Source organism: Antedon bifida, chromosome 2 (assembly GCF_963402885.1).
Source record: "Antedon bifida chromosome 2, ecAntBifi1.1, whole genome shotgun sequence".
NCBI lineage: Eukaryota > Metazoa > Echinodermata > Crinoidea > Comatulida > Antedonidae > Antedon > Antedon bifida.
The window spans coordinates 7,713,729-7,733,061 of NC_136227.1; the positions used below are offsets into that span (position 1 = coordinate 7,713,729).

The window sequence follows — 19,333 nt, forward strand, 5'->3', positions numbered from 1 at the left end:
ATAAAAATTGATGACAAGTTTATCCAAGTAAAGCTTGACATGATTTCAGATCTTCGTGTTGGGGAAAGGGGCAGGGGGAGGGGAGGACACCAGGAAAACAAACAAAAAAGTCATAGGGACAATTGCTGCTTAAATTTTAAGGATTTTTCCATGAAAAGTGAGTGGACTTTTCTCTCTTCCTAATAAGATATCAGTGCCATAGAAGATGGGAACACCACATGACTGGGCACGAAATAGCTATTAAAGTATTAAATTATGGTGTGAAATACAATACAGAAGATGGATATGCAATAGAAAGCCATGCAGTATTCCTTATCGACTACCCAGCCTATGTACAGTATAGGCTATGCATGGAGAATCCTGGAGAAAACTAAGTGGCCCTAATACTGGAGACCTTGGACGTTTTTAGCCTTTTTCGACATACAGTATATTAATGCCTATTTTCCTCTAGACCATGCTCAGGGGCCCGTATACAGTAAGCTCTGTGCCCCTGGGTTTAGCCAGTGAGTGCACATAGCAGTTTACGCCACTGTCTCCAATCTACTATGTGAAAACAAATTACGAGGATAGTGTTATAGACAAAATTTACATGAATTCAATAATTACTTTTGCTGATGTTGACATTGTAATTACGAAAATGTATACAAACCTGATGAGTTAAACAGTGGTAATACTAGAGAGACTGAAACAGGATACTGAATGGCATAATGGCGCTGATTGCGTGCGTTAGTTGTTTCATTTATCAACAATATTCAAATCAGAAAAATACAAAGGTCATTATCCTTTGATGTTTTTTGTTTTTGTTGATTTTAGGGGAAAAAAATTTAGATTTGCATTCATTTCACCAAACATTTTAGATATGCAGGACATTTTATTTTCACCAAACAAAAAGTTTTTTTTTTTAATTGAAAATATTCATTAAATTAAGTGTTGTTGTCAAGTGTATGTAAACAGAAACTGGGAAGTCTTGTTGGTTTGACATGAATTATTCTCTCTGTTTTAATATGTACAGTAGGTAGGTAAAGGTTGTATTGAATTACAGTATGTTACAAGAATCATAAAAAATGTACTTAAATGGAAATAAATGTAAACAATTAAAGAAAAAAAGATAACTTTTTAATATTATTAGTAGAAATTTACCCATCCTAATATGAAAACATACAGCACTCTTACCACATGCCGCTGGTTAGGGTACTATGAAGTACTCAATCAAAGAGGGAAAATATTGTATGGTCTCATTACAGTATAATAATAATAATATTCTAGATTTATATAGCGCCTATTGTTGTGAACCTTATTATCCCAATCATTTTTTCCTGATCAAACACGTATGGAAACATACGCCCATAATGCAGCTATAGTAATCAGCGCAAAGGTGTGTGTTGATCTAACCGGGTTCCCATTTATACACCTGGGTGGAGAGAGGCAAACGTAAGTGAAGTATCTTGCCTAAGGGTACAAGCAATGCGGCGAGAGTTGGATTCGAACCTCGATCTCACGATCAGTAGTTCAACGTCTAACACACTGCGCCACATGCCCTTATTCAAATAAACTGTTTAGCATTGCAGTGGTGCAGTGTTTTGTCGGACACGATATTTAACAATATTTTCAGCTGAGATTTGAGGATAGACAAAATTGATAAAATTTAGTCAGAAATCAATGCAGATCACTTAACATGAAAGGTTCTTATGCTATCTAAACATCTTTACAAACATCGGAATTAAAATGATTCTTATGCTTTCCTTGTTTTGACACTAAATTGTTAAGTAGACTGGAAGGAAGGAAATCATGTTTACTTTCAAATCGAAAAGTAATCACAGAGGTTAGAATTCCTATTAAGTGGAAATCTTCAGGACCTAGTGCTCTGCTGTCTACACTTTCAAACTAGTTTGACAAAAAAAGTGTGACCAAATCAAATATGGCTGTGAATGCCGAAATATGGTAGTGATATGACATCATCATGTTTATATATGGGCACATCACATTTGTTTGTCACATAAAGTTTGATAGTGTAGACAAGGCATAACAAAAAATCGGGCATTAATAAGATGTATCCTAAAGCAATTGTTCCCAATTGCTTTGGGCACATCACACTTTTTTTGTCAAACTAGTTTGATAGTGTAGGCAAACGTTGTGAACAGACGAACGTGCGCAGTTTGGTGGCAACACTCGACACAAGGGACCCTTGATAAGAAGAAAGTTGTGGTAAGTGGCGTCCCAGGTTATTCCCCATTTACATTTGCTTTTAAAACAACGTAGTTTCAATGAAAGTGAGTTGTCTATCACAGGTGACATTCTAAGTACTGTAGGAACCAAGATTAAAAAGCGGAATAATAATAACAACTTTATTAATGTTAAAAAATACTGTTTGTTACTATTATTTTATATAATTTTAAGTGAAAATCAGAAATAAAGATTGAATTGAATTTATTAAGAACAGTGAACAGGTTTTTAATCATATTACTGTAAATTATCATTACTTAATTAAATTCATTCAATAATTAATTAAATTCTGCTTGCCTCGTGTGAAAAAAAAACAAACTAAATTATGAATATTATTAGATCATTGTGTTAATTATTGGAAATGTTGTTACTCAATTTAAACATATCATACCCAAGACATTGGTGATTATTACTTAAGCTCTGTCTACACTATCAAACCCAGTATAAAGAAATAATAATAATAATAATAATAAAACGTTTATGTGACAAAAAAATGTGATGTGCCATATTTGGACATATCACTACCATATTTGGGCATATCACTACCATATTTGGGCACATCACACTTTTTTTGTCAAACTAGTTTGATAGTGTAGACAGAGCTTTACTTACAGTTTAAAGTGATTCCAACATTATGTTATTATGTCAAATCATAATAATTATTATTGAAGAAAAAATGTACACTTGGTATGAAATTTACAAATTTAACAAAATTAAAAAAATATAGAAAACCTCACCAAATTGTTTTGTGTCTTTTTTCAGTAGTTGGAGGTTCTCAATAATAGTAATTAATATTCATGAGTACACCAAGCGCTTCCGGTTTGGTAGGACAAAACATAACAACGGAGATATTTAATTGAGATATTGATCGAAAACATGAATATTCATTTAATAACGAGCAAATTGATCTAAAATAACAACACTATGTTATTGTTAATGATGACATCTTGTGTTGGAAATGGAAATGTTTAATTCTTTTATCAAGATTGTTTGATTTCATATTATATACTGCGGCAAGTAATATAGTATCCCTCTTTTTGGGACATCACTATTCAAGGAAGACCTCTATTCAGGGGACACCCCGGCTTAAGCCATTTTTCTGTGTTCAACAAACAAACAAGGGCAATATTGCACGTTTTAAATAACACTATGACCAGTTCCTATTTAGGGGACTCTCATTATAAAAGGGCAGTGTAATGCATATATTTTTAGGATTATTTTAAAAATTTAAATCTGAAAAAATGTAAACATTTGATTTGATTTTTAATTTATTGGACACTACTGTATTCTTTTGACATAATTATCGTGTGCCACTGTTACTAAGTAAGATTATTATCTATCTATTATCTATCTATCTATTATTAACGATGACGATGTTTTGTTGGACATTCATTCATACAATAATATTATTATGAGACTACTGTGTAACATAAAATAATAAAACCAGTTATTTATAAAAAGTTTTTATAGTATACTGTAATCATATTAAAGATCTCAATTTTGACATTACAACATTGAAAACTACCAGTTAAAAAGGAGAATCATTTTAACATGGCAACTTCCTATACAACCTGGAGCCATTCAATAATGGAAAATGACACAGGGATGATACAGAAGCTATTCTACTCAATTTTAATTTACATTTTAATAGAAAATTCTCGGGGGGATGATGATTGATGTAAAGTGGTTTTGAAGAAGATATATTTATTCTCAGTCTTTTTGGTGAGTCATGATTTATATAAAATGCAATAATGAAATTTAATTTTGCTGATTTTTAAAGACAAAAAAATACACAAACAATGTATACCTGCAGTAGTAGGGAGGAGGTTTTTCAAGATAAATTTTATACTTCGAATGACTATATAAAAATGTTTTTTTAATGAATTTTATAACATAGAAATATTTTACTGTACAGTACTTATAGTAATTTCAGTAATCATTCTTAACAATGTAATGTCCCCCAAAAACATGAAAAAAGTTACTCACTTAGTTAATGTAAAAAAACTCCAAAAAATTATTATTTCACTTATAAAAAAGACAAAAGAAACATTTAATTTTAATCAAAAACCATTGTCATTTTTTGCTTTAAATTACATTTTTTTCAGGTAAAACAAGACATTAAAATGGCATAATTAACAAAAAAATTTGAAGAAAACAAAACGTTTAGCGGGACAATCTTAAACTAAACTACTTTGGAAATTACGAAAATTGTTAAGTATTGAAAGTGTTTTTCAGTTAAAAAAAGAAATAAACCTCATCTCCCCTTCATGGCTGTACCCAATGATCATACGGAGAAGCAGTCAATTATTTGCGACTAATGAAAAACCATTCCTCGCAATCGAATCATGAACATATTGGTCCCCTCGGAGCGTTTCCTCATTCCACTCCATAATGGACTTTCTCAACTGACAATTTACGTCAAATTTCTTTCTAAATTATCTTTTATGTCGTGCTGCTGATCTGTCATGCCTTGTGAAACAACTTCTCAAACTCGGTTCGTTTGTGACAGTTGACGAAGGAGACCGCCAATATGGTAGTAGACAATATAAAATGTCATTCAAAATAAAATGCATTTGATTGATAGATATACCTTTGTCGTCTATATCCATCAACGTAAATTCATGTATGCGTTTGACGGCTTACCAAAAGCTTATATTCGTCTCGTACATGAACTCTTCGCGGACACGGTAGTAATATCAAACACTTCTGCCGCCAGACGCTACAACTGAAATTATTTTGTAAATTTAACCATGTGAAAAGCAATCTTTGATTATGATCATGACCCAAATAAATGACCCAAAGTATTACGAAAGTATTTTCAAAATTTGTTGGATTAAATTATGTTTATTTTTTCAGATAATTTTTTTTTTCATTTGATCAATTTTTTGTTCAAAGGGAATATAACTATATTTGACATTTAATATTTAACAATAAAAATTGTACAAAATATATATTTTTTCAGGGGGACAATTTTTTAAAAAGTTATTAAAATTGTGTTTATTTTTACTTTTATATCTTGCTCTTTGAAGAGAATAGGCTATTGTTGGTTTATCCATGTAAGGTAGGCAGGGAATAATTTCGCTAGTGTACAATAGCAAAAAAATATACAAAACAACCTTTTTATTTCTAAAACAGTGTTGCAAAAATACAAAACAAAACTATGTTTCTCGACTCAAAAATCAGTTTGATTAGCAATATTGCTAAACAAAATTTTTTAATGAAATTTTTTCCCTGCTAGGCACCAAATACAGTAGATGACAAATTATTGTATTTTGTGCTGGTACAGTAGAAAGAATAGTCATTCATTCAATGAATAGTCACTGATAATTATAGTATTTCGTACACATTGGGTGTGGATCTATCAATGACCTAAATAAACTGTCTGTCAATGCTGGGTATTGTTTACAATAATCAATATTTGATAGCTATTCTATCTAGTATCATCACTGACAATGAGAAATAAAATAATAAATCCATACAAATATATTTACTAAGGGATCATGTCAAAATTATTCTACTGCAGTTACTGCAGGAAACTACATTTTCCACCGCAATAACACATTATTTTACAGTAGTGTGTTTCACAATGTAGAAGATTATGAAGCAAGCATTCATTTGCAATAAACAGTGTATCTAATTCTACACTATCAAACTACAGTAGTTTGACAAAAAAAATGTCATGTGCCCATATATGATCATCATGTCCATATGGACACATCACATTTTGTTGTCACATAAAGTATAGTGTTCTCTAGTTATTTATTAATTAATAATACCATCTAAATGTATAGGAATGACCTAGTGTCTTACATACAGTCTAAACCGGGATGAATTATGCACAGGTGTGGACGGCACATACTGTACAACTTTCTTCTCCCCTAGGGTCCCTGTGTGTCAACCAAGATCTGCCTGTTCGTCTGTCTACAACAACAGAGGCTGATTCATTAGACCAGGTACATCGGGGTAACCCCCTATTCGAAAGATGCACTGGGTTCTTTAAAGTGCACACAAGCTATAATACTGTAGTACTGTACACTAGACATAGTGTTTAAAGTGCTACTGTCCACAAGAAGACGGGCTTAGATCAAAACTGTTGTAATCCTACTGTACTGGTACTGAGAAGATGTGTGCAAAAACAATTAGGTTAATACATAATTTTGTGACACACTTTACATGAATATAGCACAACTCTCTAATGAATGACTGATTGATATGAAGATGACTAGTAATTTATCATTATCATTGTTATAGCCACGGAAGTTATTAATATCCTTTTAATTAAGTTTAAGTTTAAGCACTTAAATGCTTATTAATATTACGTTTGGTGTTAAAAGCCAATGACACCTACCTTAAGAAGTGTACATTGTTTTTTTGTTATACTTTATTTGAATTCACATTCAAATGTAGGGAGCCTACCACTAATACACAGAATGGTAACATACAACAGGTTCAAACAAGATGATGATTTAAAAAATCTTCATTTCAGAATTTTATCTTTAGATTTAATTGTTCAAATCAAAGGAAAAAAATGTTAAAGAATCAATAGAAAAATCAAATGCAAAAGATTAAAGATTAATAATAGATTAAATTTGTATTGTATTATTTAAATATATCGGAATGTATCTAATTGTATATTTGTATATTGTATGATTGTAAAGTGTTAATAAAATAAATAAAAATAAAGTAAAATGAAATAACAAGTGTACATGTTTGCTGACTTAGACTAATTAACTACTGTAGATCAGGAACATCTTCGTCAAATAAATCATTTTCCTTGTGTACAGTACAGTAGTACTACAAATTTGTTATAATATTATTTTTATCATATAATATTATTGGTACTTACCAACTGGTGCGTTATCATAAATCAATAAATCATAACAACCCTGGTATCCGGTTCGGTAGTTGGTACGTGTCCCACAATCCCATTGTACCACAACAGTTTTATCTGGAGACGTAGTGCTACCAGCACACCCTATCTCCACGACAGTCCCAATGTGGCCCTCCCCGTCATCCTGGTTGCCCCATTTCCAGTTCGGGCCGCGGACTACACGTAATCCTACTTCCATATGTCGCAGTCGAGAAACTTTTGTAAGTATATCTGTGAAAAAAAGAAAGATAAAGGTTAGTTTGAATAAAAAACTACAATGAACTGCTAAAGGTTAATGATTTGAATGGCTTAATTGTAATTGGTATCTAGGCCTAGCTAGTAGTTAGTTCTGTGGTGTCAACCCAAGGTTGAACCTCCCTCCATGCCACATCTGTATACCATTGAACAGTTCACCTAGTTTGGTCTGTAATCATCATCACGGAATCCTATTGCATTCATATTGTCCTCCATACACACTGTCACACCAACTACAATACAACTACAGGCCTAGAAATAGTACTACTACTAGTATTCTACTAGCCCAGCTCACCTGTAACCTAGCCTACTATTATGTAGTGAAATAGCCTTGCTAGACTAGCCTAGATCAGGCTAAAATGAAAAATAAGGTTGAAATTATTTAAGTCAAGAGGGCCCCAGCCAGCAGGAGGTCAGATCCGGTCATTCAGTCAGTCACAAACTTTTATTTGAAAATAATAATTATTATTTATAATAATAATTAATATAACTTTGTATTTTCACTGTCATCCATTAATTTAGAGCTATTTTGATTATATAGTTGCCTAGGTCTACATCGACAGTTACTTAGGCTAGACAGTGACTGTCAATGACCCATCTGTCAACGGTCGAACCCTCTCACAACAAACATTGACGTCTGCACTTTCCGTCTGGTGGTGGTGGGTTTGTAACCTCATTACCTCGTCCTCGGCCTAGCCTAGATTCATTAGAAGTGCTCCGTTTTATTCCACCAAAGACCATATTTAAATGCACCAAAGAATCACATGTGCGTTGTGCTGTAAACTGAATTGTCAACTCACCACAGAATTATACAGGTAGAACAGCAGTGTATTCGTAAACCTGACCTTTTAGACCAACCTATCTACACATCCGCCATTTTCCGACCAAAACAGTTTATTCATTGGTTGTGATTGATCTGAGCATGCGCCATAAAGTAACTTATGTTTTTTCCATGTGTGTGATATGTTGAAAGGGGAACTCCCCTTTGATATTTTATGCATTCTGCTAATATTTAGCAGACGATGTTAATGTTTATTTTACAATTAATTAAAATGTTCATCCCGGATTTACAGCGAGTTTTCTGCAGTACAATAATTAATTATTTCAACTAAATTCTGCTCCTCCATTAAATACAATTATGAGGAAATGAAAAGAAAAGAATTATAGTTTATTTGTAGCCTATATATACTCAGACGGCATATTTTACCTGTATCGTTTTCGTTATTTGCCAATGGGTAGTATAAATCATGATTTAAAACTTTTTATATTTGAATAAATAGTAAAATAGCGTTAATTGTTAATTACACAATCATTAGCCTATTGCGAAAGGGATAACACTACGTCGACGTTTTCCTTTTACTATTTAAATAATAAATAAAGTCTTGTGATTATTTCATTGTTTTATATTTACATTCCGTGAAGTAATTAATATATTTCGGTTCTTTTTAATCCATTTAGGCACTGCTGAAGATCCGTGTTTTCGCGATATAGATTAAAACAAATTAGGATCGGCTCAACATCCGTGATAATAACAGGTGAATTGGAAGACTCTCGCAAGGCGAATCCTGTTTTTTAACAGGGAAGCGCTGACCATAAATGTAAAGTAGTTCTCTGTTACTTGAATTTTAATTAGGAACTAATAATAACCAATTACACAGATATCAAAATAGTTCATCATATGATTATCATTTTATCATGGGGAAGAGCACGAACAAGAAGAAGCGATCTCACCGCCCTAAAATTACTTCATATTTCATGTTTTCAATTAATAATAGGGAGGCCAACATTGTGTGTGTTCATTGATATTGTAATTGATTATTATATTAGTATTACACTTTTTCAACCACCATTAAATAAAGCCGCCTGTCTACATTATAAAAACTATAGTTCGACGAAGGGTTATGTGCCCAAATAATATGGTAGTGATATGCCCAAATATGGTAGTGGCATGATATCACCGTGTTCATATATGGGCGGCACATCACATTCTTTGTCACATGAAGTTTGATTGTGTAGACAGAGCTTTACAGGTTCAAATGCAACCCAAATCGAAAATGAACGTCAGCAGAAAGCAAAAACTTTCTCTTAATTATAGAGGGCGCTATTAATATTCTATATTCAGTCATATTTTCCATTGACTGATTATTTTTCGCTGTCTACACTATCAAACTTTATGTGACAAAAAAAATGTGATATGCCCATGATGTCATACCACTACCATATTTGGGCATATTAAACTTTTTTTTTCAAGCTAGTTTGATAGTGTAGACAGAGCTTTAGTAAATAGTAAAAACAGGAAAAAAAAAAACGCTAGTATTTTAAATTTCAATCAATATTGTTTATTAACAGAACCTTAGGTTAACACATTAGATAATATCATTTTCTTAATGATAATAAGTCCATCCATCTATCAATCCAATTATCCATTCATTTATCTTTTATATATCCACCATCCATCGCTCCATACAGTATGTAACATCCATCTATTAGACATTTTTTGTATACTTTTCCACCCATTTATCTACTCTTTGTTTTTCATTTTCTTTATTATTTCAGTTGTATTAACCAATTTAAGAGTGTGCTAACTTTGCCTGGGCACTATTGCAAAAATAGTGCTCTCAAATAAGTTATTTAAAACTTCAATGACAATTTTATATTTGTCCACCCTCTGGAATATGATTTAAGATTTTCAAGACTCATTTCTTCACCTTGGTTTTCTTCAGTGTTATGCACTTGTCAATTATATGACCCACTATATGAACCCCGGGAGAGGTGCGTCATTTACAAATAATTACTGACGTAAGGCTGTATCTCGAGATATTTTTTAATGTGTTGAGCCTTATGTTAGAGTGACTCTCTAGTTGTTTAATACTACCTCCATGGCTGTATCTCGAGATATTTTTTAATGTGTTGAGCCTTGTGTTAGTGTGACTTTCCAGTTGTTTAATACTACCTCCATGGCTGTATCTCGAGATATTTTTTAATGTGTTGAGCCTTATGTTAGAGTGACTTTCCAGTTGTTTAATACTACCTCCATGGCTGTATCTCGAGATATTTTTTAATGTGTTGAGCCTTGTGTTAGAGTGATTCTCTAGTTGTTTAATACTACCTCCATAGCAGCTGTATCTCGAGGTATTTTTTAATGTGTTGAGCCTTATGTTGAGTGACTCTCTAGTTGTTTAATACTACTTCTATGGCTTTATCTCAAGATATTTATGAATGTGTTGGATCTTGTTGCAACAACATGTTATTACACTGGTCCTGGATAGATGCATAGACAGCTTCGTGGCTAGCACCGTCTACTATGCTACTCTCCATCATATAAGGAATGGTAAGGACTTCAACCAAAGGGCCATTTGGCTCAAGACAATCTGTCACAACCACTTCAGTTTCTGTATCTATGTTTGGGGAGAGAGAATTACTGGAAGAGACCATATCAGTTACAGGTGAATCAGTACTGTGAACCAGAGTGGGTTGTTGCAGTTCTACAGGTAAAACACCACTGCAGCTTACACTGTTTTGTTGCTGTATTCCAGATATACTAGTTCCATTATTGGCTTGCTGCTGTTGCTGCCTAGTCCCCAATAAAACATTGTGATTATTTGTCATAATATCTCCAATTTCAAATGTCATTCCTTCACTATTAGTCTGTAGAAATTCCTCACTTTGACATATTTTAATTAATTCATCAGGGAGAATTTGGTCTGTAGTCTCACCCCTTTCTGATACAATTTGTCCATCTCCTATTTTCCTTGTGATCCCAAACAAAGCTAAGACATTTTCATCGTTACAAGCCAAGTCCTGTACAGTGCCGTTTTCACTGTCTAGAAGTCTTAGGACAACCATATCTGATGATGGTGGACTGACATGAGCACCATCTACATTTTGGGTGCCTGGTTCAGATCTTTCTTCAGTCTTTGCTTTTTCATCCATAGCTTTCTTCTCCTTATCTTTTTTCTCTTCTGGAAAAACAAATATTTACTTTAAATACCGATAAATAAATTTATGGGATGAGGCTATTGGCACCATCAACCATGCATGTGTGATGAGTGAGTGTGGCTGAGCGGTTAAGACAGTGGAACCGTAATCCATAGCCATAGAGGCTCACTCGCTCCATGGTTCTGGTGGTAGAACAAGTCTTCTCGGATAAGGACTATAAACCGTAGGTCCAGTGTAAATCTGGCTCATGTGCACTTTAAAGAACCTAGTACATCTTTCGAGACAAGTAGGGGGTTACCCCGGTGTACTAGTTCATACACACACACTGTCGTGGACAGACGTAATGTCGCTGTAGTTGGCTGCCGATGACACGATGTGACCCTTAGGGGAGAAGAATGTTGTTGAAAAGGTGTAACATCTTAGTCCACAGCGCCTTTGATCACTTGTTGCTGGAATTGGCGCTTTACAAATTCGTATATATTATTATTATTATTATGTATTTTAAAATTTTTTATTGGAAAGGTCGACTATGTGCCTTGTTTTCTGATAGATAGTTCTCCGTTTAATGAAATTAGCTTATTAAAAAAAATGTGTCATCTTTGCACAAGTACATAAAATATACAACTTATTGGGAAAAACTTTTGAATTTATATTAAAACATGCACACTTATACAAGTTGGGATAACCATATTATGTTAATTAGGCATGCTAATTTACATATCAATTTCTAATATGCAAATTAAACATTACTTACGTCTTATTCTTCGTTGTAAAGTCCTTTCGGAAGGAAACGGGTAGTTTTTGGCCAAAAGATATCGATAACCTTTTCGTCCACAAATAGACTTCAATTCCATCGTTTTCTTGATAGTTTCACTCGTCCATTCAATGCCATGTAAACCACCTGTAGCGAGAGCCTTCAATTGGTCCTCTGCAAAAAACTTCTTAAAAGCAGCGGTCAGTATTTCTCTTTCTTTTATCAACTTCTCACATTTTCTCTCAGATTTACGAAGAGATGTTTTGAGCTCTTCTATGATTTGTGAATTTGATTCGGAATTCGGTCTTGACAATGAGTGTCTCTCCTCTCCACATTTATTGTCAGTTTGAACAGGATTTTCGCTATTTTGATTTTCTGTGTGAATCAAATTTTGAGTGTCACTATAGGTATGATCCACATTGTCAATATGAGCCAAATGTTGCACGTCAATATTACCCAGATTTTGACTGTCCATGTGAGCCACATTTTGAGTGTTGGTTTGATATGAACTTTTATAGTTGGATTTTTTTGCATTTTTGTTTTTAGTGGTTGATTTCCGTAGCCATGGATAAGACGACTTATCAAATTCTGAAATTAAAAAAAATATATAGAAGTGAACAAATAAAAATTCAATGAATCAAAATGATAATGAATGGGATGATGAGAATATTATATAAGTTGACAAATTTTACTGCTCTATTTTTAATAACGAGGTGAAGCCAAATATTGCCAGTCAAATTTGTTTTCATTAATCTTTTGCTTTTCTTTTCTGTTGATTGTTCAGCGATTAGGAGCACCCTGCATTTTGCACTATATTAAATTGAACTTTTTTATTAATTTCCATTCAACAAATAAAAAACATTCATTATTTGTTTTATAACACACCAATTTTTATACAATTTATCCATTGTAAATCATTGACAAATTCTAGGCCGGGAGCTAGGCCATTAAAAATGGCAGTGCTTCAACTTTGGACGCAGAGTAGAACAGTTATACTGTAGACGGCGCGCACAACAACAAACCAAAAAGCCATGGCTGTGAGACAATTGCCACACATGTGCATTCTCTCTGCAACAGCGACTGTTTTTATTACTTAAAATGAAACTCCTACTGTATATATTTTGTTCATAGTACAAACCTAGTTTGAGAGGTGACCTAGCTCTTCCAGGTCTCCTAGGTCTTTCAGGTGGTGGCAGATCTTTAGCGCAGTAATTATGGTCGGCAGTCACTCTCTCTGGAATCTTCAACTTGAGTACACTATTATGAGCTACGTACGTTCTCTTTACTGGCTTTCGTAGGTGTCGACCATGCGGAAAAATTGTTGGTACTGCATTGAATTTAAGATTTCGTTTTCCATCTGTTCGATTTTTCTCAAATTGATCATCATCAAAATGTGCCTGGTAAAGAAAATGTTAAGTAAATTACTAGAATTTATACAACAAGACCGTAAAATGAATGTGTGTGTTTAACTTTAGGACACATACATAAACAAACCATTCAAATTTTCTATTTACTAATACTATATTGACATTTTTATCACGCTTAGGAATAATTATAGCCCTCTGTTCAACAGAGTAATTAATAGAAATGCAAGATGAAAACTTTAATAAAGAACAATAGCGCCCTCCTATTATTATTAATTATTATACTGTACTAAAACTACCTTCTAATCTAGGCCTAGTTATTAGGAGGCTAGCCTACTTCCAAGCTAGCTAGGCCTAGGCCTAGCCTCCCTCTTTCTAGCATGATAGCCTAGGTAGGGCTAGGCTAGTCAAGCAAGCTCTAGACCTATGCCTAGCTTTGGGTAGGCATAGGCCTATATAAAGTTAAGACTAGGCCTAATCTAGCTAGTAGTAGCCTATTTTGATCGGGGCCAGCCGGCTAGTCAGGCTCAACAACGTCAACAAGGCTCACTCAGCAGACTATTTTTGTACCTGACAAATTAAACTATTTTTTTTAGGAATCCATCCCTTCCGCCCAACATTTTCTTGCCAGTGTTTTCTTCTAATTGCATTAGCTGGAAATCTATGCAATCTTATTGTTAAACCTTTTTCACGACGAGTTTTGCATCCAACAACACTACATCCCGGCATTTTGTCTGTATAAAATGGAAACAAAATGGCCCCCAACTCTCAATTGTCTCGTCGTGTGTCGCGTCTCCTCTCGTCGATCGCGAGTCAAAAATTGTAATACATCGCCCTCTATTGTTATTATTGCTAACTGACTGATCGATCCACCAATTGGTTAAAAGTTAGTCCACGGGAAAAGAGACTTTTAAATTGTAAGACGCCTCGTTAGAATACTACACTGATAACAGAATATCAAAATGACTGGAATTGTACTGTTTTTTATCATGATCTATTTCTTGTCTTTACGGAAAAAGAATCGTCTCAGATAATTAATTAATTTGTTAAATCTCACTGTTAGCTGGGCCCTACTGCATGATATTTATGACTGTGGGTTTTTGTTAACAATGACATTAAAACCACTCTCTCTATTTAGTCAAGGGAGGTTTAATAAGACAACGAATGAGTAGAATGTTCTTATTCATCCCGTCACCATCTTGAATCGGATGTTGTACAGAAGTGAACAAAGGTGTAAAATTTGAATTGGATATAGGCCTAAATTCATATAACAACTAGAGGGTACTCCGAGAGTACAAACCTCCGCCTACTGTGTAAAATTCCCTACATAAAATGCCCCCTGAATACTTTTTTTTACATTTTTTTTTATTAGTTCTAAGTGTAAATATGTTAACTGCACACTACAAAGTTGTGGATGACAGTGTGGTGTAATGGTTATGTATCCAGCCTCTCACAGTTGAGATCGGTGGTTCAAGTCCCAATGAGGTTTTTTTTTTTAATTATTTTTTTATTTCTTTTTTTTTAGTTTTTTGTGGACCTTGATCTTTGACCCTGACCCTTCAAAATTTAACCACAATTATATGATGTGTCATTGATCATTGTGGCTAAGTTTGGTGAGAATCGGATAAAAACTGTGGTCTCTAGGCAGTAAAATAGTTTTTTGTTAGCTGTGACCTTGACCTATGACCTTTTCCCCTCAAATTCGAACTCGTCCGAGCTTTTGGGGCATAGATCATTGTTGCCAAATTTGGTGAGAATCGGATAAAAACTGTGGCCTCCAGGCTGTTCACAGACACACAAACACACACACACACACAAACATACATGGGTGAAAACATAACCTCCTTGGCGGAGGTAATAATGTTTTTGAAACTACACCTTTACAAAGGTGGCGCCCGTTCATACACGGTGCGTTCTATATACAGATAGACATTCAACATATACAAAAAAAAATTTTTTAAATAGATACAAAGTAGAACATTATTACTGATGGGAAGTGTATCTGTCCCCAGAACATAACATTTTGTTGTCATTGTTACTGGTGCAAAATATTTCCCAAACATCTAACTCGTTATGATAAATTAAGTAAATCGTTGGGGGCGTTAATTTATCTCTGCTTCCATGGATAAGTCTTTCAATATCCATGCTTATACACGGTATTTGCTCGTGCAGAAAAGCTAATTATTCTGGCGTATTAATAACTTAACAAATGCTTCAAAAGTTTAAGTTTCCAAGAGTGTTAAATAATCCAGTACTCCACTTATTGTATGGCAGATTGTACTTTGCGGACTATAACTTTCCAGGATATTATGTGGAAAAAAGTGTTCATGAATATAAATTACTTTATATTCAGATTGTAAGAGGCGTAGCCTACACGACATGACATTGTAGTTTTTGCAATTATTTTACATATTTTTTTTAATTTTAACATAACATGTTTATGTTGTATATTATACATTATAATAATAATAATAATAATGTAGACTTGCAAAATAAACCAATTTATCATTTTTATTGAATATATTTATTTTTTTATGTTACACTGTGATGTTTTTGTACATACATTTTTCATAACTATAATGTACAAAATACACCAATTCAGTCAATCATTGGCAGCTTGCTTTTACAGTTTTCGAATGAATAAAGATACTAAGATATCCTCTTTGGTTCATTTTCCCCTTCTTGTGATAGTATAATGAGTGTACGTCACTGTTCAACCTCCACCAGAATGGTGACAGGTTATTCAATTCAATTTTATTTTCATAAGATACATCATCAATCAATCAGTCGTTCGATTTATATAGCGCCATTCCAACATTCATTGCTCATTATCATTATGTAAGAACAACAAAATGAGAGTTTAAAAAAAAGTAGAATACACGTGCTGGAGAAACTTAAATAAACCCAGAGGCCTTAAGGCTATTAGTTCCACCAGAAAAAAGGAGTCTATATATAAATATAAATAAAGAGTAGGCCTAATCAACAAATAAATAAATAATAATGAATAAATAATTGTAAAGGGGAGAAAAGTTATGTGGTCGATTGCGCGTGTTTGTGTGTGTATTCTTGCTTTCTTTGTAGATCTATAATATTTGTTAGTTAGCAAGATACTCAACAAGTTTGATTCAATTCAATTTGATGTTTATTGTTACATGTTTATGTCTCGTCATGATGTATTTTTGTGAGGGTCCCTAATGATCAGCTTCGGCTGAATGGACCACCCTCGTAAAATATTGTTGAAATAAAAAATAAATAAAGTTATTGCCCGATTTTCATAAGATTTTAACTAGTATAATTTGGTAAAAATATATTATTTTTTATTTTTCGATATTTAAAAATGAAACAAAAAATTAACTCGCCCGATAAGGGACTTGAACCCAAAGGATGGTTCCATAGATGAATGGGAACACGTCCTTAAATGTTCATATGCCTAGTCTGAGCATGGTCTGAGATTTTCGCTCTCTGAGTGCCCTGTTATTTCTGTAACCACGTGCAGAATATACAATTAATCACTCCATCCTGATAACTAAAGAACTGCATCAACACGAAATACACGGTTCAGTAGACAGTACAAAATAGTACGCAATAGTACATTTTGTCGGAATCATCAATGGTATAACTATAAGAATATCTACAAATAAAGGAAGTCCGAGAGAGTGCATTAAAGATAGCTGAAATAGATACTAAAAATGAACAGATTATTTATTGGCCTCAAAGAAACGCCGAAAATATTATCTAATTGAAAATTATATCCTGGAAAAAATAGTTTAATTGGAAAAATATTACAATGTTGTAGGAAGTGGAAGAGAGGGTAAATTAAAGATAGATGAAATTGATAGATTGTTATTATTTACTTTAAAGAAACGCCGAAAATATCTAATTGGAAGTTATTTGTGGTTAAAAAAAAGTTGACATTCTGTTATTATTAATATTATGAGTAGTATTCGCATTATAAAATATACAAAAGTTGTTGTTTCAGCTTTTCGTTGAAGTTAGTACCTGACACGAAGGCGCAATCCGGTGGTCTAGTGTAAAACAATTTAAACATTTTTCTTTCCTGGCACGAATTATTACATCCTATCTATGCCGTTCGTTACCTCAAACACAAAGACAATTTCTCATTTATACAATAATAATAAAAATCAAATCCAGTTCGCCGACATGGAAATGAGAGTATGATCATAAACTGAGGTTGCCAACTGTAATGTAATTTACACACACAAATCGTACTTAATAACTAACAGAAAAGAAACTTACAAAAAAAAGAAGATAGATAAAAGAATGACAATGCCACAAATAGAAAGTCTGTGCACTTTAAACAATAGAAAACAATATATTTGGGCGCAAACCTCTGAACATGGAGGAAAAAATTTATTTTTTCCTCCATGCTCTGAATAGTGTATAGTGTTAAGTCTATATATTTCCTCTCGCTCATGTCACGTGAACGTATGTTTTTAATGTGTTTGTATAATTTTATTATTATTTTTTTATATATTTTATTTTATACGCATACAATAGCGATTACAGGATGGATAAACTATGTTTAAAAGATAATTGGTCGTGGCTTTTAAACTAAGTCTCATTTGAGGCTTAGGGAGTGGAGTTGAAAGAGTCGTGAGTTTTAACAAGATTGAACCCTGGACCCTAGAATTAAAAGTTAGCAACCACGCTAGTGACGGCTCCACTACTTAACCACCAAGCTACAGATTCACTATTAAATGTAGGCCTATGGTTATTTCAATGTATTTTTAATTTTATACTGTATCAATGATGACATTTATGGTATAGGCACGTTACCGTCAGCAGACACGATACTACACATTGTATAATGTCGCCAGCCATGATAAAATTGAAAATCGGTTACCGCACAACTCCCTGGTTACCGTAAGAAATTCAAATCACTTGAAATATCCAACAAATCAAAAGAAGCATTTACAGCTGGGGGTGTTTTTAAACTTTAAGTACACCACGTGTAACCCTTTGTCTTCGTTAATAACTCGCTTTTAACAAACAAAAAAACTACAAGATGGGATAAAAGGATGACAATGTTAGAGATAAAAAGTGTCTATTTTGTGCCCTTTTCTCATTACCGCTCAGTAATTAAAAGATTAAGATGGGAAAGTGGTGGTTTATTGTCGGCTAATTTTCGCATAACACCTCGATTGTACATAAACACTAGACGTGTTAATTCTTTCACACTTAGGTATTTTCGATTGCGCATCTGTGTACCTAACAGATGAAAATCTGTTAATTCTTTTATAAGAGTGCATTCCATTTCATCAAGGGGTTTCGTTAATCTAAAAGTTTTCAGAATTGGTTTTGTGAAACACTGTATTAGAGCCCGCATACTAGATTAAAACAATGTTAATGAATACCTCTGGATATCACGTCTGTTTGCTCTAGTGATCAGTTTTCTAAGCTGAAATTTAAAATCCTCAGCATAGAATTTAGTTTTTGTGAAACTCAATTAAAGTTTTAACGAATGCCTCTCGATAACGCGTCTGTTTACCAACACCTGTGTGTTTTCTATATATATTTCACTAAGCAGAAAGTTAAAATCTTTAGCATAGAATTTTAGTTTTTTGAAACTCAATTAAGGTCTTATCCTCGATCTAAACTTGCAAAGAATCGCTCTACCAAAACGATAAACACACCTGTGTGTTTTCTATATATATTTCACTAAGCAGAAAGTTAAAATCTTTAGCATAGAATTTTAGTTTTCTCAAACTCAATTAAGGTCTTATCCTCGGTCTAAACTTGCAAAGAATCGCTCTACCAAAACGATAAACACACCTGTGTGTTTTCTATATATATTTCACTAAGCAGAAAGTTAAAATCTTCCGCATAGAATTTAAGTTTTCTCAAACTCAATTAAGGTCTTATCCTCGATCTAACCCTGCAAAGAATCGCTCTACCAAAACGATAAAC

The 19,333-nt window shown here is 33.4% G+C and overlaps 2 protein-coding genes across 6 annotated transcripts in view; both read right to left on the reverse strand.

The window, feature by feature from the left end:
• Positions 1-8,225, reverse strand: part of LOC144836158 (E3 ubiquitin-protein ligase MIB2-like) — a 45,639-nt gene extending 37,414 nt beyond the window's left edge. For 2 of the 4 annotated variants that reach the window (XM_078691377.1, XM_078691374.1), the window contains exons 1-2: positions 8,029-8,136; positions 7,070-7,324 (exon numbers count right to left, since the gene is read on the reverse strand). In XM_078691377.1, the coding sequence (XP_078547503.1) occupies positions 7,070-7,324; positions 8,029-8,089 (316 nt within the window). In that variant the 5' untranslated portion in view covers positions 8,090-8,136. The other 2 variants (XM_078691376.1, XM_078691375.1) reach the window with 2 other exon arrangements.
• Positions 8,226-9,664: 1,439 nt separating this feature from the next.
• On the reverse strand, positions 9,665-14,201 carry LOC144836085 (uncharacterized). 2 transcript variants are annotated; one of them, XM_078691273.1, is made up of 5 exons: positions 13,976-14,201; positions 13,180-13,438; positions 12,042-12,629; positions 10,538-11,310; positions 9,665-10,457 (listed from the first exon to the last, which is right to left on the reverse strand). In XM_078691273.1, the coding sequence occupies exons 1-4, from the start codon at positions 14,132-14,134 to the stop codon at positions 10,562-10,564; spliced, it is 1,755 nt and encodes a 584-aa protein (XP_078547399.1). In that variant the 5' UTR covers positions 14,135-14,201; the 3' UTR covers positions 9,665-10,457; positions 10,538-10,561. The 2 variants fall into 2 exon arrangements, with proteins under 2 accessions (XP_078547399.1, XP_078547398.1); XM_078691272.1 differs by having other exon boundaries at positions 9,665-11,310.
• Between the last annotated feature and the right edge of the window lie 5,132 nt (positions 14,202-19,333).